The sequence below is a fragment of the Musa acuminata genome, chromosome BXJ1-10 (assembly GCF_036884655.1).
Source record: "Musa acuminata AAA Group cultivar baxijiao chromosome BXJ1-10, Cavendish_Baxijiao_AAA, whole genome shotgun sequence".
In the NCBI taxonomy this organism is placed as follows: Eukaryota; Viridiplantae; Streptophyta; class Magnoliopsida; order Zingiberales; family Musaceae; genus Musa; species Musa acuminata.
Genome location: NC_088336.1, coordinates 20,448,799 through 20,471,394, shown reverse-complemented (window position 1 = coordinate 20,471,394; position 22,596 = coordinate 20,448,799). Strand labels below are relative to the sequence as shown.

Genomic DNA, 22,596 nt, shown 5'->3' with positions numbered 1-22,596 from the left:
ACTAACACCAATACAAAAGCGAACCAAGAAAGAGAAAAATATATGTTGATATATGAGAAAAAGAAAACGAGAATACAACAAACAGCAAGAAAGGTTGAATTATGAAAAGAAAAGATCCTTGCTCTGCAACAAAATCCGCATGAAGAGCCTCTCTTCTTCTAGGAATTAAATCCATATCTGGTTCTTCCTCCCTCTGTAGCTGAGCATTGATTCGAGTAGTCTCCGGTCAAGCTGTCTGTTCCTACCTTCCAAGCTTAGTATGAAACTGAAGAATCTAAAATTGTCTTCTCAAAGTACCGGTGAAGGATGATCTATCAACTTATGATGGAACAAATTGCCAATTGCTCTCCGCTTACAATCCTGTGGCAGAGGAAAGATGGTGAGTTCCAAATGATCAAACATGGCATTTGTTTGCGTATATTGTACTTCTTTTTCCCGAGAAAAGTTATGCCCAGCTGTATTAAACGATCTGTTACGACGCTAAAGGACTACAATTGATTCTTTACTTTCGTCCCTTACTACAGTCTTCCAGAATAGTCCAAGGCTACTTTGACAACTTTGTATTCTCTATCAGGAAAAATATTTTGTCATGGATTATTTTCCTCATCGATATAGACTAAAACGATCAGGAAAGATTAAATTGTGATCTATCATAGTGCTGTACTAAACAGATATATATTCTTACGACTATCGCAAACAAGCATTGGAGACAGTCCATTAAATTTGCTTTTAACAAGAGAAAAGAATATGAAAAATCAGAAGGCACTTGAAATAAACAATCTATAGATCCAATATTTTAACCTGTTAACAAATATAGTAACGATTAGAAAGAAAGCAGACTTTGTTAGCTATATATATTAATCAGGAGAAGCTCTCACGTGTGCTTGAGACAAGAATGAAACAACTTAAAGGTGTCTTGTGAGTAATAAAAGAAAATACATCTTGACCTTTCAGAGTTCATTGGTGAATACGCAAAACTTGCCAGTGTTGACACTTGTGCCGCCATAGAATAGGGGTTTTGGGTACGATAAATCATACACCGGTGTAAAGTAGGAGCTCCACAGTTCAAATAAATACTCCACTCGGATAATTAAAGTAGGAGCTCCACAGTTAGTCGATATAATTAGCCGGCTTATACTACACAAATTATTCTTTTCGATGACATAGAGTGTGAATGCTACATATTATCACTATTGATAAATATCTAATGGCTATTAGATATGTTAAAATCTTATTGACACTAAGAGGAGTAGAAATAGTACAATAACATCTTTAATCGATTTTAAAACTTATCAATAAATCAATATATTTTAGAAACTCGATTGATCAAATTAAAATTATAAATAAATAGTATAAAATTAAGTCACTTGTAAAAGGATAAATAAAAAGAGGTAAATCGATTTATAACGGTTCGGTCTTCCCGACCTATATCCACTCTAGATTCCTTTTTCCTCAAGGACACTGATTTTAACTATCGATCTTCTTCCAACACGCGAAGATCAACTATCCATATTATAACTTTTTTTTTTCAGGCTCAGGAGATAATATTTATACTCCCTTTTTATAGGAGTTCTCTCATCTTTTACAATTTAGATATTTAACTAAACTTAAGAGAAGGAGTAGAATTAAAATATGCTCAAAATGAGAGCTTATAATATTTTTCTATCTATAAATAGATGCCCAATTAACAAAGTCTAAATGAGATATTTATATATTCTAAAAGGCTTGACTCAAAAATTCAAATCCTTAAAATTTTAAGGAATGGACGGTACTACCGTTGGCAATAGCCAGTATTATCGCTGTAAATTTTAACGTCACAAATATGGACTACAACAGTATTACCATGATAAAATTTAGAATTTAAATAGTACTACTGCCATCCTAAGTGGTATTATTGTTGTTATAAGCGATATCATCATTGAAAAAACTGATAGAGCACAAATAATACTTATCAATTGACTTAGGTGGTATAACTGCTTGGGCTTAGTGATATCACTATTTATACCTAGTTTAGACCGCTGGTTTAGCCTTTTAACAAGCTAGATTCAACTTGGTTTAACTTTCTTGATAAGTGGGCTTTGTTTCGACTCAATTTCAACTTAAATTGACTAAAAATTACTTTGATTAAAACCTTAACAAATCAACCATATATATATATATATATATATATATATATATATATATATATATATATATATATATATATATATATATATATATATATATATATATATATATATATATATATATATATATAGCTTTCAACATATTTTACTCTCTTCTAATATATTGTCTGATCTTTCAGCACTTCGTTTGAGAATTTGGTACACTATCATTTCTTTCGATATATCGCCTATTCCATTGGCATGTCGATTTTCCCATGATATTCAATGTTTTGTTATAATATTCGATCCTTCTGGCACAATGCCTACTTTCAATATGAAGTTTGATTTTGACATATCGACCAATCCTTCGGCTCAATAATTTTTCGACACGATAATTTTTTGATACAATGTTTGACTCACCTATTCAATAGTTGTAGTTGGTCCTTCGGTAATCTGAGTTCATGCTTAAAGCATTTACTTTATTAATTATCTCATAAGCACATTAATTTAATAAACTTAATAATTTATTTCATTATCAAAATATGGGATTTAACTGCATAAACACTAAAATATTAACGCCAAAAAATTATCATGGCTAAAAATGATCACAAATATCATAATAAGTGTACGAGTTTTCTATATAACATTTGTTAAGAAACAATACTATTGTCATAAATCATCTGCATCATTCAATAATAAGAATTGAGTTGAGTTGATCATCGATCTATGTTACCACCTTGAGTTGATCCGATCCACTTCTTAAAGGTCATCGAGCCATGAGAACCAAATATTCGAGGAGGTCAAAGTTCTTTTAGGGCGACTCCATCAAGGTGATGTTAGACTCTAAGCATTATTTTGTTTTTCTTTCTTAATTATTTTAAAATGTTCATATTTGAAAAATCACATTACCCATTCTTATGATGTTGATCATTTAATTTGTTCAGTAGCAAATTTAATTTGGTAGGTTGCCCATTCATATTTAAAATTTTCATATTTGAAAAATCACATTGCCGTTTCATATTTAAATGTTCATCATGCACATGGTCAGTAACAAGCATTTAATTTGGTAGGTTGCCCCTGCATGACCTTCCTCTCAATGGTTCATGCAACATTCTTCAGAGATGATAGAGTCTGATTTGGCCACTACAAACATATGAGTTTAGTAGCTTGTTAAACACATTATTTCGAGGGTATTAAGCATGAAAACAACATAATATGCATTAAGGACAAATGATACGGACACCGACCACATCGATTAATTAATCAATCAATCCTGCCTATAAATATGGGAATTTATGGGCCAAATTCCTCTTACAGACCACCTTACATACGTGTCATGCTATTTAATTTTGTAGCCATCCATACCTGTCATCATCGCCATAAATAACATCAACCATGTATCATGTTAGGGTTGGCGCCTCATCCATGTCATGTAATATGAGAGCAAAAACACCTTGCAGTAATTGTGGTGTGCCTACATGAAGATGCATGAATTTACGTATCTCAAGCCAAAAAACGAATCATAATCATGTTGTAATATCTTAAGTTAGTCTCACGTAGGAAGGTTAATAGTCGTACCACTTGTTAGAGCTAGTCCCATAAAATTTACCTCAAGGTAATTTTGACAACCCAACAAGACAATAAAACGGAAAGAATAAAAGCGAGACAAGAACACTAGAACACCAGATATACGTGGTTCGGTCAATTGACTTTGACCTATATCCACGGACGAAAGAGGAGCAAATTACTACTGCAAAAGAGGGACAATTACAAATGCCTTAGGAAGATGTTCCTAGGCCATAAAACACCCGAAAATACTAAACAAGAAAAACCTCATCAATAAGCCCAAACTATTTAATTGAGTGTGGACTTAAACCCAAAGCAAATACTTAGGTTTTCTTGTGGTGCCTCTAACTTCAAAGCCCAAACCCTTATTTATAATTCCAATAGAAGATAACAAGTCTGATTTTTCCGTTGTGAGACTATGGGACTTGCCAAACTAACAAATCTCCACCTTGGCATGTCCCAACAAAACTTGCTCCACCTTCTTCATAAAAGCCCCAATGGGCAATCACCAACAATGAACTCCAACCAAGTCCAAGCACTGCTTGAACTTGTAAACTAGAAGAGGCTTCGTAAGCATATCAACTGGATTGTCCTTCGTATGAATTTTCTGAACAAGGACCTTTCCCTCAGCAATGGTATCCCATTTACATCCAACAATTTTCTTATTCGAAGGCGGCTTTACAAGATCCCAAGTTCTATTCTGATTGAGAGACTCAATTTCTTCATTCATTGCAATCAACCACTTAGTGGAATTATCACAAGAAACTGCATCTGAGTAGGAAATAGGATCACCAACTTCACTTGTCTCTTCTGCAACAGACAAAGCATATGCAACCAAATTTGCATATCTTTGTGGTGGTCGAATTTCTCTCCATGGTCTATCCTTGGCTATGGAATATTGCTCTTCCTTTGGATCATCTGCGTCAGTAGACTCGGGACCACCTACTGGCATTCTTTGAGTAGAAGAGTTCGACTTAAAAGAATCTGAACTACCAATCTCAAGCTCCACTTGCTTCTGTGCACTACCATTTGTACAACTAGTAGAATCCTCTTTGAAAGATAACATAAACAATTCATCAAAAGTAACATCTCTACTGATTATAAATTTTGGGGATTTGGGATCAGAATACCATAATCTGTATCCTTTCACCCCAAAAGCATACCCAAGGAAAATGCACTTTTTAGCTCGAGGCTTGAATTTTCCTTCATTTATATGCATGTATGTTGGACACCCAAAAAATTTTAAATCAGAATAATCAGCAGGAGTACCTAACCAAACTTCCTCCAGAGTTTTAAAGTTAAGTGCTGCAGAAGGAGCGCGGTTGACAACGTAATAGGCCATATTAATCGCCTCTGCCCAAAAGTCCTTTGTCAACCCTGCATTTGAGATCATACACCTCGCTCTCTCCAAGAGTGTTCTGTTCATACGTTCGGCCACACCATTTTGCTGAGGCGTCATCCTAACAGTGCGATGCCGAACGATTCCTTTATTTTTGCAGAATTCTTCAAAGTCACCTTCACAAAATTCCATGCCATTATCTGTTCGAAGCTGCTTAATATGTTTACCTATTTGCTTCTCAATCAAAGCCTTCCATTGTTTAAATGTTAGAAAAACATCATTTTTATGCTTCAGAAAATAAACTCAAACTTTCCTGGAATAATCGTCAATGAAAGTCAACATATACCTGGCACCACCCTTAGATTGAACATGAGCTGGACCCCAAAGGTCTGAATGAATATAGTCAAGAGTACCTTTCGTTTTGTGAACTGTCGGAGAAGTGAAGCTAACTCTTTTCTGCTTTCCAAAAATGCAGTGTTCACAAAAATCAAGTGGCCTAGTACTCTGTCCGCAAAGTAGACCCCTTTTGCTCAATATGCTCAAACCTTTTTCGCTCAAATGACCCAAACGCATATGCCATAATTTGGTGATGTCAGAATCCGATAATGATGATGACGAAACTACAACCGAACCTGTGACAGTAGTTCCCTGCAGAATATACAAGCTACCAGACTTACAAGCTTTCATAACAACAAGAGCACTTCTAGAAACTTTCATAACTCCACCTTCAGCTGTGTATTTACACTCAAGGGCCTCTAGGGTGCCTAAAGAGATGAGATTTTTTTTAAATCATGAACATGTCTAACATTAGTGAGCGTCCTCACAATACCATCATGCATTTTAATTCGGATTGTTCCTCTACCAACAACATCACATGCGGCATTATTGCCCATCAAAACAATTCCACCATTACAAGATTCATATGTGGAAAACAAATCCCTATTGGGACACATGTGATAAGAACAACCCGAATCTAAAATCCATTCATTTTTAGACATCGTCCTGTCATCAGTAGCAAAGAAAATATTTTCAACATTCCCTATTGCTACACTAGCTTCAGCGGACTCAGTAGTTTTCTCAATAAGTTTTCCCTTTTGCTTTAATTTATTTTTCAATTTAAAGCAATCAGTCTTAATGTGCCCCATTTTATGACAATATCTGCATTCCAAATTTCTATGTCTGGATTTAGATCTAGATTTAGATCTACTACTGTCAAATTCTCTTTTATCCATTCTCCCCCTAACAACCAAACCCTCAGCCTGATTCTCTCTACTTTCCCCAGTGATATTCCTGTCTATCTGCTCCTTAGATTTCAGTGTAGATTTAATTTCTTGATACGAAACTGTTTCTTTTCCATAAATCAAAGTATCACGGAAATGCTTAAAAGATTGGGGAAGAGAACACAAGAGTAACAAAGCCTTATCCTCATCATCAATTTTTGCATCTATATTCTCCAAATCCATAACCAAAGAATCAAACTTATCAAGATGTGAGAGTATAGATGTACCTTCAGTCATCTGAAGCATATATAGACTCTGCTTCAAGTAGAGACGATTCTCCACTATTCTCTTCATGTACAAGGCTTTAAGCTTGTCCCACATGCTCTTAGTCGTAGTCTCTGTAGCTACCTCCCGTAAAACCTCGTCAGAGAGATTTAGAATGATGCTTGATCGGGCCTTCTTATCCATACCCGCAAGCTCTTCTTTTGACATATCATCTGGAATGCTCTCGGCTCCCTGTAGTACCAAATCAACTCCGTCTTGAACTAGAATGGCCTCCATCTTGAGTTGTCACAAGCCGAAGTTAACATTTCTGTCGAATTTCTTGACAACAATCTTTGTTATTGTCATCGTTGCCAAAAGATCCCGAAACCAGGCTCTGATACCAGTTTGTTAGAGCTAGCCTCAGGATATTTACCACAAGGTAATTTTGGCAACCCAACAAGACAATAAAACGGAAAGAATAAAAGCGAGACAAGAACACCAGAACACCAGATATACGTGGTTCGGTCAATTGACTTTGACCTACATCCACGGACGAAAGATGAGCAAATTACTACTGCAAAAGAGGGACAATTACAAATGCCTTAGGAAGATGTTCCTAGGCCATAAAACACCCGAAAATACTAAACAAGAAAAACCTCATCAATAAGCCCAAACTATTTAACTGAGTGTGGACTTAAACCCAAAGCAAATACTTAGGTTTTCTTGTGGTGCCTCTGACTTCAAAGCCCAGACCCTTATTTATAATTCCAATAGGAGATAACAAGTTTGATTTTCCCGATGTGGGACTATGGGACTTGCCAAACTAACACCACTAGTAACTTATATTATTTTAAAACAGCGGTTCAAGACTTAAAAAGTTAATAGATTTGTTATCTCATTAGATCAACGATTGATATCAGAACAAAAGCCTTATAAGACAATTGATATACTCAAGTTGATAAGAATAAGATCACATTTCTTCTAAGTTGTATAACACTATGTATGCATAGATTTCTTCGGTGCAACTATCAACTCTTGCGATTCTTGGAAATGCTAAGTTTTTAGAGAGATTATGATCATTATTTTCGGTAAATCTAATTCGACGTATGCAGCTCAATCAACTTGGTGTTCATGATGCACAAACTATGCATGACGCATAAACTGTGTGAACCACATCAACAAGGCAACACTCCCTCATTAAATTGATGATTATAATCTCACTAATATATAAAACTTATCTCTAGGCATGTTTCTATTTTTTTTTTACATTTTGAACTCATGGAATTAAGCTAGAGCTCTTAAGTCAATCATTAACATTTTTTTGTCTACGATGAAGGAACAAACAATATCTTGACTATCGTAGGAGTTTTATCTTTCGCCGATAGAAATAAGAGATTTAAGATACAAAAGTATAAGAGATAAGTGATACAAGTATTTTATGCATTTGAAAAGAAAATTCTTCGATAAAATCTTTTATCTAAGGAAATAAGAGATATAAGATATAAATAATTAATTCTCAACGTCTTTTTCTTTTTCACACACGATAATATTGAAAAATTATGTCTGATCGATCTCATCAGGTCATCAAAATTAATCCTATCACATCTATTTCTTTTTCCTTTCACGTAAAATGCTCTCTCTCTCTCTCTCTCTCTCTCTCTCTCTATCTCTCTCGGTCATCGTCATCGGTCGTACTACGTGCATGCATGCGGTCTATGATTAGGGCAGCCACGAAACACGAGCACATGTAGGAGGCCACGAGGAGAGAGCAGCTCATGCATGCAACAATCACGCCCGATGGAGACATGCATTTTGGCCTGCCAACCTGCCTGCCGCCGCCGTTACTTACCCACCACCCTCCCCCATTTCCTTCTCTACCACCTCCTATAGTTCTAATTATCGACATGTTTAATCTACCTAAACTTGTAAATTACATGTTTTTGTTCTCTCGACGTGTCCCACTCAAACCTACAATTTGATTTGACTACAAAATTCTACCACCCATTACGCATTACTTTCTCGTTTCACGCGGCATGTATCTCCTCCTTGTTGCTAAAATATTTAGACTTCAAATTGCAGCGCGACCTCGACATTTGTCTTGCATGTTTAATTGATCACCTCACATGGGTTGTTTCATGTGAATCCAACAGCAATAGTTCGTCTTAGTGTTCATGTTTTGTTTGATCTAATATAATGAATCAAGTTTGGGCTCGATTTTATCATGTTTATTTCTTCTTGGCTGACCTAATAGGAATTGATCCATTGACACAACCTCCTAAAGAAGGATGGTGACTCGGACAACTCAGCCCACACCCAATGTTGGACTACTTTGAAGGCCTTTACAAGTGAACATAACTCGTTGTAGTACGTTTAGTCTTTCACACTCTCGCCACTATCTATGGTGTTTGTTTTGATTAGAGTATATATTTATCATGGTGTCACTCTCGAAGGATGATAATTTGTTACTTTAATTATCATATTTCGTATGAATTTGTGAGTGAACAACATTGTTTCCCGTATAAGAGAGCATCCAAACATGACTATGCACTAATGAATCATCCAAACACGACCTGATGTCTGCATGCTTGCCAAGTTTGTGAGACTGTGACAGAAATTAATTACATTCACCAAAACATCTATTTTCTTGATGTCTGCATCCAATGATTCCTTTCGTCAAGATAAGCAGAGGCATGTTTGCATGGGGGCACATCCAACATATGACAAGACTCTCGTTGCATCGTTTTCGATATATATTATGTCAAAAATAAATGACGATGAGTTGAGTCAAATTAATTATAATTAATATATATTAAGTTAGACATCAATTCAATCCAAAAAATTTAAGCTGGATCAAACATAACTTGAACTTGTTAATTTTTAGCCATATTAGACTATTCTATCTATTTATCTATCTTTTTTCATCTTACTCACGTCAATATTTTTAATTTTTTATTTATACATTAAATATTTTCAACATCTTCCCTTATTTATATGTTTGAATATTTTAAATAACTTTTCATATTAAGTTTGGGTTGTTTTCCCATTACCCTTAAAAGTATGAATATTTTTCAATGCTACATTGGCTCTATTTCGTGATAGTTCATCTTGATTCAATCAAACCATAGCTTAATTTCTTATTTCTTTATCATTTAGATCATTTTTTTTACTCATTCAATTTTTTTCCCACTAACGTTATCTCTCGTACCATATCAAAAATCTTACAATAACGAATCTAAATCAAACTGCTTAAAATTAACATATATCATATCAAACATTAATTCAACTTAAAAACATAAGTTTTTTGGGTTATAGGTTAACGTGATTCTTTTAGTCATATGAGGAGAGGCTATTCTATTTATTTAGACTACTCTATTTATTTAACTCATGAAAATTTCCAACACATTATACTTATATACTTGATAAAACCACATAAATAAAACGTTGAATGAATCAAAAACCTTCATCCATTTCACGTTATCCACATGCATGAGTTCAAAGATGCAACACAACAGTAATAGATAGACCAGTTATTGTATTAGATGATTTAAAAACAACAACAACAACAACAATAGGCATCAACGATGTTGTTTAATCAACTACATCAATTACATCAAATAGGTACAAATTTCGTATACACATTCCCATATAGAATCAATTGCATTGGTGTTTATCATCGCAGAATATCAAACGATTGTTCATTTATTTCTCTCTCGATGCATAGCGTGACACCATCGATGGGACAACATCTTGCATGCACGCATGCATATGGAGTACTTCATTTATATTGCAAAAAACAGAGATCAGATAAAGAAGTATAAAGAGGGCATAGCAAAGAGCTAAAATATTTGTATGCGTACCAGGTTGTAGCTGCAGAGATTAAAGCAAGAGGGGTGTCACTTCAAGTAGAAATCATTAGAACCGTAGCTTGGGACAACCACTATGTTGTAGTCGAAGATGTGGCCATGTGTTTGAGTTGCGGTGGTATGTATGACAGCTCAGTGCAACCAGATATAAACAAAGATTGTGGAGATACGATTTCTACCAGCCAATCTGGTATAGAGACCAATTTATTGCAGCGAATAATGGTCAACTGGATGACCCATCGATTCGACCGTAAAACTTGTGGCAAACACATCAGCTCATGGCATCCAACAATCGTCAACTCGTCTATACGGCTGATGAGTCTCAACCAACCCACGGATTGACAATGCCATAGCATCTCATTGTTCAACCAAATGTTCAACTTTCTCACCCTCAGGTTCGACTCCCATGTCCTCAATTTTGGGCACTGTATCAGTGTCAATTCTTCAGTGTCCCATTCAACATTTACTTCTCTTGGTCCTGCCCATTTGTCTGTTGGTTCTTCCCATTTTTCTAGCTGAGGCATTTCAGAGAAAATTAGTTTATCTAACCTTATTATTCTCTCGGAATAATAAGTATGGAATGTTGCAACAGTGATTGAATCCATGCCGCTTATCTCAACAATCTTGAGATGAACTAGTTCCCCGAGTAGTGGCAGCCTTTCACATCTCCGGAGATTGACCAATCTGATCTCCGTCAAATTATAGAGATAGAAATTCACATCATTCATCCATACGGGGAAGTCCTTACCAGCATATGAAACGATTTCTAGTTTTGACAAATATATATTAGGTTGGAGGCCCTCAAGTACCTGCAACGATGTGACATCAGAAGCTTTCTCGACATCATTCATATTATCCCATTTCCAATGCAGTGCCAAATGTTTGAGCTTTGGTAGTACTTCTTGCAACAGCATTGGAGGAGTGGAAGCATCCTTTAGTTTTGAGACGATTTGGAGATTCCACAAATCAAGTTTTTCGAGACCTATTAGAGATTGCAACTCTGAGATGACATCTTTAATACTACCGATTGTACTAATAGGATATCCAAATAACATTTGAAGGTTATGCATTTGCTCTAATTCTGCCGACATTCGTGTCAAAGAGCGACACTTGATTATATTCAGGTATGTCAATTTTCTCAGGTTACGAAAATTCTCGGGTAATTCGATGAGGTCATGACAACCTTCGAGGTCTAATTCTTGTAGATTCGCAAGGCCGGTGATTGATTTGGGCAACCTTTGAAGCCTTGCACAAAAAGCTAACTTCATGATCTGTAGACTCCTAAGATTGTAGATCCGTCTAGGTAGTCTCCAAAGCTTCTCACACCAAGCTAAATTTAGAACTCGTAAATTTCGAAGGTTACATAAGGATACAGGAAGTACCTGGATTTCACTCTTAGAAAGGTTGAGGTATCTCAAGTTTAGTAACTTGCCAACCGTGTGAGGAAATTGTTGGATCCTTGTATCACCTAAATGCAAGATGCGTAGATGGATAAGATTTGCAAACATGGTTGCCGAGATATCTGTGATCTGACATGGCTGTTGTTTAAGAACCATCTCCTCCTCCCTATGCAAAGATAGGGTTCTCAACTTGTTGTTTACTTTTGCAGATAAGCTCGTGGGAAATGCGGATGTACGGGAATCCACGAGCAAGTGTAGATGAAGACATTGTTGTGGGATTGTAGAATCTCGACCAACCCTCATCCGGAAGTAGCATCGCTCCAAGGCATTACTTATCAATTTTATTGTACTCTTTGTCATCTCTTCGCGGGAAAAGTTGGGATGGGGGGGGATGTCAAACTGTGGAATACAATTGATACAAGTATGATCGTGTAAATACTAGAGAAAGATAATATAGGAGCATCAAACTAAAATACTATTGTGGGATTGTGGAATCTCGACCAACCATCGCCCTCAAGTTAGGTCGCTCTGAGGCACTTTTCATCAATTCTATTGATGTTGTAGGCTTTGTCTTCTCTTTGCGTGGAATGCCTTCAGCAGCGAGCACGTGCAACAAGTCAACGTGGCCAGAGATGTAATCCTGTGGAATCAACAACTGATACAGGCATTGTCGTGCAAATATTGGAGAAAGATAATATAGAAACATCAAATTCAAATGCTGATTGTATTATATTTGCTCCGTCCTACACAGAGCATCTATTTCTTCTTGCCATCGACTCATCTCAGTGTATCTAAATATCAATCCCAACATCTTGGCATACAGAGGATACAAACTGAAATAACGATGAAGTCTCCGGGCGAATGAAACTAGCATCCATTCCTCCACTACCCCGGCCTGATCAGGATGGCTCAGTGCGTGTCTCATGAATAATTTTACCCAATTGTCTTCCGATATAGTATTAACAGATTGTCTTAAGAAAGCATGTCGTGAACGTAAAAAAAATATATCATCGAGATTGTAATCACCGATGAGCATCACTAAGCTGCCCGGTTTACCCATGAGAAGGAAAAAGTGCTCCAATTGAAATAACTTGTCCTGCTCATCCAACCCAATAAAGAAGTCATCTAGGATGATTAAGTATCTGTGGCTTCCACCGAATCGATCATAAAACAGCCAGACGTCCTCGCATGGCTCCCCAGCAATCGATCTCATAAATTCTTTGATGACCCACATGGCGTCGAAGGAAGATACTTTGGACCCATCAATCCAGACTCGACGATCAAAGTGCTTGCTGACCCATGGATGGTGGTAAACCATGCGAGCGATGGATGTCTTCCCCACCAAAAATGGGCCGGATAGGAGGAAGTACCAAAGCCCATCATCATCATGCACAGAGTTGGATCGTCGTCGCCGCTTCCGACCGATTTTATCTATGATTTTTTCTACTTCGTCGTCTCTTCCCACCATCTCTTCTCTCAAGATTTTGAAGTACTCTTCTTTTTCTTCTTCTTCTTCTCGTCGTGGATATGTAGAATCCATCATCTCCTTTCGAAGGCATAGCGAAGACCCTCTCCTCACGAGGTAATTCAACCTGCGTGCCTTCTCCTCCATCTCTAGTAGAATAGCATGGCGAGATGCTACTCCGTCGACGTTGGGGAAGGAGCACGACAAGAGATTGGATGCCGCCGCTCCCCTCGGTTGCCAGCCTAGGATGCTGTGGAGCAGGTCTTCAACGTCCGCGACGGCTATCCCGACGTCGTTCACCCACTCCTCCACTTCCGGCTCCTTCAACGCTCGCATCTGGGCATCTATGATCACCGCATTGAGGGCCCAGATGCAATCGTGAACCATCTCCAGGTGATTTTGGATACGGAGCTCCCGTCCTTGCGCCATCAGTTCAGGCGTCGGTAGTATTTCCAATAGTACGAACTTCAAATCGGACGACACCGCCATGTATGGTTCAGATCTCACTCCTCCTTTTCTTCTTCTTTGTGTGTAGTATGTCGGGTGGGAGTCTCGGAGTTCGCTCGCCTCACCTTTTAGTGGAGCTCTATATTACTCTTGGCATCTATCTGCCTTAACCATCGAACGAACACGACCACGAGGACGTACCCCGCCATTGTAACGCACACCTTTAATCAAGCTCTTTATTCGGTTTCTTCTCGAGAAAGTTGCACGCAAGAATAAAGGTTGTGCCACTAATACCACCAACACACTATTGGAATCTGCCTTACCGTCGGCACAAGAAACAAATCAAGAATCTCCATCGTCCCAAGCAAGCTCCCAGTTAGTTAGTCGCTTTATTGTTCTCCATGGTCTTCATTCCGCGGCATTCATGCAAACAGCATTCTCTATCTCGTGCAAGCTGTAAAGGAAAAGCTATAAAGAAGAGGTTGTCGGATGCAAGATCACTTCAATTAATTTATCGCAAAAGATAAAAGTTGATTGTTGTTGAACTCCTTGTATTTAGTTGATTCAATCCGACCTCCATACTGTATGATGAAGGATCCATCCAGTAGAAATACATATAATATCTATCTAGTTTAAACTAAATTTGAACTCATTGTATTTAGTTTGAAGAAATACATATAATGTTTGTGGAGAAATAAAGAAAGATGAATAGTGAGATTTACATCATACATACCTACTGTTGGGAAGAAATGCGGAATAATTCTTTTCCCTCCTCTTTGTGTATCAAAATAGGTTCCTCATCAAAATACCAACTTGATATCAAAATGCTAATATCAATCAGCACAGCATAAACAATAGAGCAATAAATCAATCACACAGTGAGACCAAATCTTTTTAACGTGGAAAACCCAATGTGAGAAAAACTACGGGACCGTAGTCCACCTTAAACTTCTACTATCAATAATAATGATAACAGGTTTACAGTAGGTCTTCTCTAGAATAACTAGAGGATCAGAATAACATCAAGAACATAGATCTTGGCTCAAGAATAGCATATCTTCAGTAGATAGGTGGATCTCCTCCAAAGAGAATTCTAGATCTCACAAAGTGGATATCGCAGGAAAGTACCTTAGAGAGGGTAAACTGCAGATCAACACCGTTAGGATTGTAGAGTTTGCTGCAAGGATTCTCCACATAAAATTTGGGCTGAAACTGACAACGTTTGGCCACCGATCGTCAAGCAGAAAAACTCAGAAACCTTACTTTCTCTCTTTGTTTCTCTCTCCTCTTTTCTGCACGCCGCCGTACGCTCTTACACTAATCTCACCCTAATTTTGTTCTCTCTAATCTCCAATTAGTTGATTTGGGCTTATGACCCAAATTGTCCAAGCCCACATATGGACTGGACCCAACAATTCTCCCCCTCCAGCTCATATGATGGGCTGTATCAAGCCCGCTCTTCGCTGACATGCTTCAAGCTTCTTCTTAGGCAAAGACTTTGTCAACATATCTAAACCATTATCATTGGTATGCACATTTTCCAACTGTAATTCTTTCATCTCAAGCACATCACGAATCCAGTGATATCTCACATCAATATGCTTGGATCTAGAATGGTATGTTGAATTCTTGGAGAGGTGAATAGCGCTCTGACTGTCACAGTAAACAGTATATCCTTCCTGTTTCAAGCCCAATTCTTGTAGAAACTTTTTCATCCATAAAGCTTCCTTGCAGGCTTCAGTAACTGCTATGTATTCTGCTTCTGTGGTTGATAGAGCAACACACTTCTGTAACTTAGACTGCCAAGAGACTGCTCCTCCTGCAAATGTCATCAAGAATCCCGAAGTGGACTTCATGGAATTAGTATCACCTGCCATGTCTGCATCTGTGTACCCTTCTAACACAGGTTCATCATCACCAAAATATAAACACAACCTGGAAGTACCTCTTAGATATCTTAATATCCATTTCACTGCTGCCCAATGTTCCTTTCCAGGATTTGAGAGAAATCGGCTAACAACTCCAACTGCATGAGCTATATCTGGCCTAGTACAAACCATAGCATACATCAAACTGCCTACTGCAAATGAGTAAGGCACTCTGGATATTTCTTTTTTTTCTTTCTCACTTGTAGGACATTGTTTTGAACTCAGCTTGAAATGACCTACAAGTGGAGAACAAACTGCTTTGGCTTTACTCATGTTGAATCTTTCAAGAACCTTTTCAATGTAAGTCTCCTGAGATAGCCAAATCTTCCTTTTCTTCCTATCACGAAGAATCTTCATGCCAAGTATTTGTCTCACCGATCCTAAGTCTTTCATGGCAAAAGACTTACTTAGCTCTCTTTTAAGCTTTTCAATTTTTCCAACATCATGGCCAACAATCAACATATCATCAACATATAGCAGTAAAATAATAAAATCATCATCTGAAAATTTCTTCATAAACACACAATGATCAGATGTGGTTCTATCATACCCTTGGCTCATCATAAAGGAATCAAACTTCTTGTACCACTGTCTAGGTGCCTGTTTGAGTCCATATAAGCTTTTCCTAAGCTTACATACCAGATTTTCTTTTCCCTTGGCTTTGAAACCTTCTGGTTGCTCCATGTAAATTTCTTCTTCTAAGTCACCATGAAGAAATGCTGTTTTTACATCAAGTTGCTCAACTTCTAAATTCAAGCGGGCAGCCAAACCAAGAACAACTCGGATAGAGGACATTTTCACAACCGGAGAAAATATTTCTTCAAAGTCAATACCTTTCGTTTGACTGAATCCTTTCACAACTAGTCGTGCCTTGTATTGTGAGCTATTATTTTCAGTCTTCAATTTATAAACCCACTTATTCTTGAGAGCTTTCTTCTCTTTCGGCAGCTTTACCAAGTCATAGGTGTGGTTCTCAAGCAAGGATCTCATCTCTTCTTGCATGGCTTTAACCCACTCACTCTTATTCTCATGTAGAATAGCTTTTTGGTAAGTTTCTGGCTCTCCCCCGTCAGTAAGCATAACATACTCATATGGAGGATATCTGGTAGAGGGTTGTCGCTCTCTAGTGGATCTTCTCAATAGAATCTCAACTGGTGGTGGAGGTGCCTGTTCAGTTGGTTCAGCATCATCAACTGTAGGTGTATCATCACTAGTATTCTCACCACAATCTTCTTGTTCATCTCCCCCATGATCATCATGAACTACAGGTGAAGGAATTGGACCCAAACTCCAAGGAATATAAATAGAGGTTTCTGGCTTCTCAACATTATCACCATCATCAAACAATTGGTCTTCAAGAAACACAACATCTCTGCTTCTAATAATCTTCTTGTTCACTGGATCCCATAATCTGTACCCAAACTCTTCATAACCATATCCCAAGAAGATACATGCTTTTGCCTTATTATCAAGCTTGGACCTCTCATCTTTGGGAATATGAACAAATGCTTTACACCCAAAGACTCTCAAATGATTATAAGATATATCTTTTCCTCTCCATACTCTCTCTGGAACATCACCTTGCAGAGGAACTGATGGAGAAAGATTTATCAGGTCAACTATAGTTCTCATAGCCTCCACCCAAAATGACTTTGGTAAATTGGCGTGGGAAAGCATACATCTAATCCTTTCTTCAATGGTTCTGTTCATCCTTTCTGCCACACCGTTCTGTTGAGGAGTTTTAGGAACTGTTTTCTCAAGCCTGATACCATGGAACCTGCAATAATTCTCAAAAGGACCCCTGTACTCGCCACCATTATCTGATCGAACACACTTTAGCTTTCTGCCAGTTTCTCTTTCAACATTGACATGAAACTCCTTGAAAGCATCGAGTACCTGATCTTTAGATTTCAAAGCAAAAGCCCAAACTTTTCTAGAATGGTCATCAATAAAAGTACAAAATAAAGAGCACCTCCAAGAGTTCTAGTTTGCATAGTATAAACATCAGTATGAACTAAATCAATAACATCAGATCTTCTAGATGATGGATATGTCTGAAATGTAACTCTATGTGTTTTTCCAGCTAAGCAATAATCACAAGATTTAAGAGATGTACTTTGCAACTCTGGTAAGAACTGCTTTCTAGCAAGAGTTTGAAGTCCCTTCTCGTTGATATGTCCAAGCCTCTTATGCCAAAGATCTATACTTTCACCTTTTCGAATTGCATTAATCTCTCCTTTGTGTAGCTTAGCTTCCATGACATAAAAAGAGTTAATCTTCTTTCCTTTTGCCACAATTAGAGAACCTTTAGTGAGTTTCCATTTACTTTCACCAAAATAATGTGCAAAGCCCTCATCATCAAGTCTACCTGTAGATATCAAGTTAAGACGAATATCTGGAACATGCCTTACAACTTTGAGTATCAATTTGCTCCCAATACTAGTCTCCAAGCAAATATCTCCAATACCCACAATCTTAGATGTACCATTGTTTCTCATTCTGACATTACCAAAATCACCAGCACTGTAAGATCTAAAGAAATCACCATGAGAAGTAACATGAAATGAAGCACCAGAGTCAATTACCCAATTACTATCCTGAGCTACAAGGCTAACACAACCTTCATCACAGACAATAGTGATATTATCTTCAGCAGCAACTGTATTGATCTCTTTCTCATTTTTCTTCATTTCATTCTGTTCTCGCTTCCAAAACCTACACTCTTTCTTCATGTGACCTGGCCTATTACAGTGAAAACATTTGATATCTCTTCTAGACTTGGATCTTCCTCTATAACCATATGGATTTCTGCTATGACTTTTTCCACGTCTTTCTTGTTTTTCAGTAACAAATGCACCAGAAGAAGATTCACCCTGTTCTTTCCTTCTTGCATCTTCATTTAGCAAACTGTCTTTAACCATATCTATGGTTAGAGTCCCCTCTGACGTGGAGTTACAAATAGTCACCACATACATTTCCCAACTTTCTGGTAAAGAGCTGAGAAGTAATAATCCCTGCATCTCATCATCTATATTCATTTTCATAGCAACCAACTTGTTTGCAAGACTCTGAAATAGGCTTATGTGCTCAACAATGTTACCACCATCTTTATACTTCAAATTTACAAGCCTTCTGAGGAGAGAAATTCTATTTCCCACTGTCTTTTTCGCAAAGAGATTTTCTAACCTTTGATAAACAACATCAGCTCTGATTTCATCTGAAATATGCAAGTTTATATCCATCCATCTTCTAATATAGGCAATAGCTTTTCTATGTTGAACTTCTCATTCTTCATGGTCCATAATAGAAGGTTTATCTTTAACCTTGATAGGCTTATACAAATCTTTGCAATAGAGCAAATCTTCCATCAGACGCCTCCAAGTGGAATAATTTGATGAGTTCAATTTAATCATACCATCAGACTGCTCCATTTCAATCACACAAGAAAACTAGCACCAAACAACCTGATGCTCTGATACCACTTGTTGGGAAGAAACCTGTTAATGCGGAATAATTCTTTTCCCTCTTTGTGTATCAAAATAGGTTCCTCATCAAAATACCAACTTGATATCAAAATGCTAATATCAATCAGCACAGCATAAACAATAGAGCAATAAATCAATCACACAGTGAGACCAAATCTTTTTAACGTGGAAAATCCAATGTGGGAAAAACCACGGGACCGTAGTCCACCTCAAACTTCTACTATCAATAATAATGATAACAGGTTTACAACAGGTCTTCTCTAGAATAACTAGAGGATCATAATAACATCAAGAACATAGATCTTGGCTCAAGAATAGCATATCTTCAGCACATAGGTGGATCTCCTCCAAATAGAATTTTAGGTCTCACAAAGTAGATATCGCAGAAAAGTACCTTAGAGAGGGTAAACTGTAGATCAACATCGTTAGGATTGTAGAGTTTGCTGCAAGGATTCTCCACATAAAATTTGGGCCGAAACTGACAACGTTTGGCTACCGATCGTCAAGCAGAAAAACTCAGAAACCTTACTTTCTCTCTCCTCTTTTCTCTGCAAGTCGCCACACGCTCTTACACTAATCTCACCCTAATTTCGTTCTCTCTAATCTCCAATTAGTTGATTTGGGCTTATGGCCCAAATTGTCCAAGCCCACATGGACTGGACCCAACACCTACAACCATGTAGCAAAAGAATGACATAAAATTTCCTTTCAACATCTATAACAAGATTTATGGTTTTTTATTAACACCTCGTCGAAACTTATGGGAATGCCTCCTGAATGTTGTTACTTTTATTGATGTGTATCTACTAAAAATTTATGAGAGAGGAAAAATATGCTGCACAATCATGTTAAGGTAAACCTACTGAGGCACAAATGCCAGGTCGAACCTACATTGCCTGTCATGTCCACCATGGTCTCACCACGGTTCTGACCTAAAGGGAAAGAAAATATTTTGGTTGATTCCCAGTTTCATCTCAATCTATGTAATTACACTAATGCTTCTGCTTTGTTTATGGCGACTAACGCTAATACAAAAAGCGAACCATGAATGAGAAAAAAATATATTAAAATAAAATGAGAATACAACAAACAGCAAGAAAGGTTGACTTATGAAAAACAAAAAAGAAAAGATCCTTGCTCTGCAACAAAATCCGCATGAAGAGCCTCTGCTCTTCTAGGAATTAAATCCATATCTGGTTCTTCCTCCCTCCCTTTGTAGCTGAGCATTGATTCGAGGAGTCTCTGGTGGTCAAGCTGTCTGTTCCTACCTTCCAAACTTAGTATGAGACTGAAGAATCTAAAATTATCTTCTCAAAGGACCGGTGAAGAATGATCTACCAACTTATGATGGAACAATTTGCCAATTGCTCTCCGCTCACAATCCTGTGGCAGAGGAAAGATGGTGAGTTCCAAATGATCAAACATGGCATTTGTTTGTGTATATTGTACTTTTTTTTAGAGAAAAGTTATGCCCAGCTGTATTAAATGATCTGTTATGACACTAAAGGACTACAATTGATTCTTTACTTTCATCCCTTACTACAGTCTTCCAGAATAGTCAAGGCTACTTTGACAACTTTGTCTTCTCTATCAGGGAAAATAATTTCTCATAGATTATCTTCCTCATCGATATAGACTTAAACAATCAGAGAAGATTAAATTGTGATCTATCATAGTGCTGTACTAAACAGATATATATTCTTACGACTATCGCAAACAAACATCGGAGACAGTCCATTAAATTTACTTTTAACGAGGGAAAAGAATGTGAAAAACCAGAAGACACTTGAAATAAACAAACTATAGATCTAATATTTTAACTTGTTAACAAATGTAGTAACGATCAGAAAGAAAGCAGACTTTGTTACCTATATATATTAATCAGGAGAAGCTCTTGTCTGAACTACCATGACAAAAAATATCTTGAGCATGAATCAATGATCCAGTTCTTGTAACTTACTAGCTACACCAGCTTTAATTCATGCAGTTATTTCCAAATACATGTCTAGAAAGGTAAGCTAAAGCCAAAACGAGATGCTTCTTTGATGCTTTAACATGTGTGCTGGAGACAAGAATGAAACAACTTCAAGGAGTCTTGTGAGTAATAAAAGAAGATGCATCTTGACCTTTGAGAGTTCATTGGTGAATACACAAAACTTGCCAGTGTTGACACTTGTGCCGCCATAGAATAGGCATGGTCAGATCATAGTCAGCATAGATGGTTTTTGGGTACTATAAAGTAGGAGCTTCACAGTTCAAATAAATACTCCACTCGGATAATTAAAATAATATAATAAACTGTAAGTGCAAATCACCTGGATACAGCAAAAGTTAAGCTGTAACCTCTCCTTAGAAATCATATTCTTACCATGTCCTTGAGTGTACGGTTTCGTCTTTCAGCTATGCTATTTATGCTATATGACTCAGGGGCATTATATATTGAGGGACAATTTCATACTCCTCTATGTATAAAGCAAATGGTCCTGAACATTATTCACCTGAGTCATCATTTCTGTCGTAATATTCCCCTCCACGCTTTTTATCATATTTTCAATTTCAACTTTAAATGCTTTGAACACATCCTAAAGACTGAGATTTTTCATGTATTAGATACATAAGTATCCATATCTAGAGTAATCGTCTATGAATGATATGAAGTATTGTTGACCATTCCATGAAGGTGTAGGAAATGATCCACAAATATCTGTATATATCAATTATAAGACGTCTGTAGCTCTATATGCACCTGGTCTCTTAGGTTTGGTTTATTTACCTTTAATGCATTCAACACAAACAACTAAACCTGATAAGTCAATAGAATCAAGAATCCATTCTGACACAAGTCTTTCAACTCTATTTCTAGAGATGTGATCCAAACGTTTATGCCATAATACACCAGATTTTTTAATTTTACATTTAGTACCTCGTAATTCCGCATTCAAGGATTGATGCTATAGTATAAAGTAAATATAGATTGTCATAAGTCATAAGTGAACCAGTTCCAATCATATTTGAATTTAAAGATAAAGTAAACTGATTATTTCCAAATGAATAAGAATAACCAGATTTGTCCAAATAAGAAACATAAATTAAGTTCCGTTTAAATGACGGTACAATAAAGGTGTCTTTCAAATCCAAATAATATCCAGTACACAATAATAATCTAAATATGCCTATAGCTTCCACATCTACCGATTTTCCGTCCCCCACATAAATGCTTCTCTCAGCATTATTAGGCCTTCGGTAGCTTAAGCAACCTTGCATTGATACACTGATGTTAGTTGTTGCATCGGAGTCTAACCACCAAGTGTTTCTAGGTACTGAAGTTGAATTGACTTTTGAACAAACCAAAGTAAAGAATATTCCTTTTTTAACATGCCAAGCATGATATTTAGTACAGTCCTTCTTTAAATGCCCATATTTCTTGTAGAAGAAACAAGTATCATCCTTATTTTGTTTCTTCTTGATTGGACCCTTGTCAGCCTCATTATTTCCATATTTATTTATTTTTTTT

General features: G+C 37.0%; 2 protein-coding genes across 2 annotated transcripts; both read right to left on the bottom strand.

The window, feature by feature from the left end:
• Positions 1 to 10,431: 10,431 nt before the first annotated feature.
• On the bottom strand, positions 10,432 to 12,060 carry LOC135594752 (disease resistance protein RGA2-like). The gene has a single exon (XM_065085262.1). It carries the CDS (start codon positions 12,058 to 12,060, stop codon positions 10,432 to 10,434), a length of 1,629 nt encoding a protein of 542 aa, XP_064941334.1.
• Positions 12,061 to 12,268: 208 nt separating this feature from the next.
• LOC135594950 (disease resistance protein RGA2-like) lies at positions 12,269 to 13,926 on the bottom strand. The gene has a single exon (XM_065085458.1). It carries the CDS (start codon positions 13,709 to 13,711, stop codon positions 12,485 to 12,487), a length of 1,227 nt encoding a protein of 408 aa, XP_064941530.1. The 5' UTR covers positions 13,712 to 13,926; the 3' UTR covers positions 12,269 to 12,484.
• Positions 13,927 to 22,596: the final 8,670 nt, after the last annotated feature.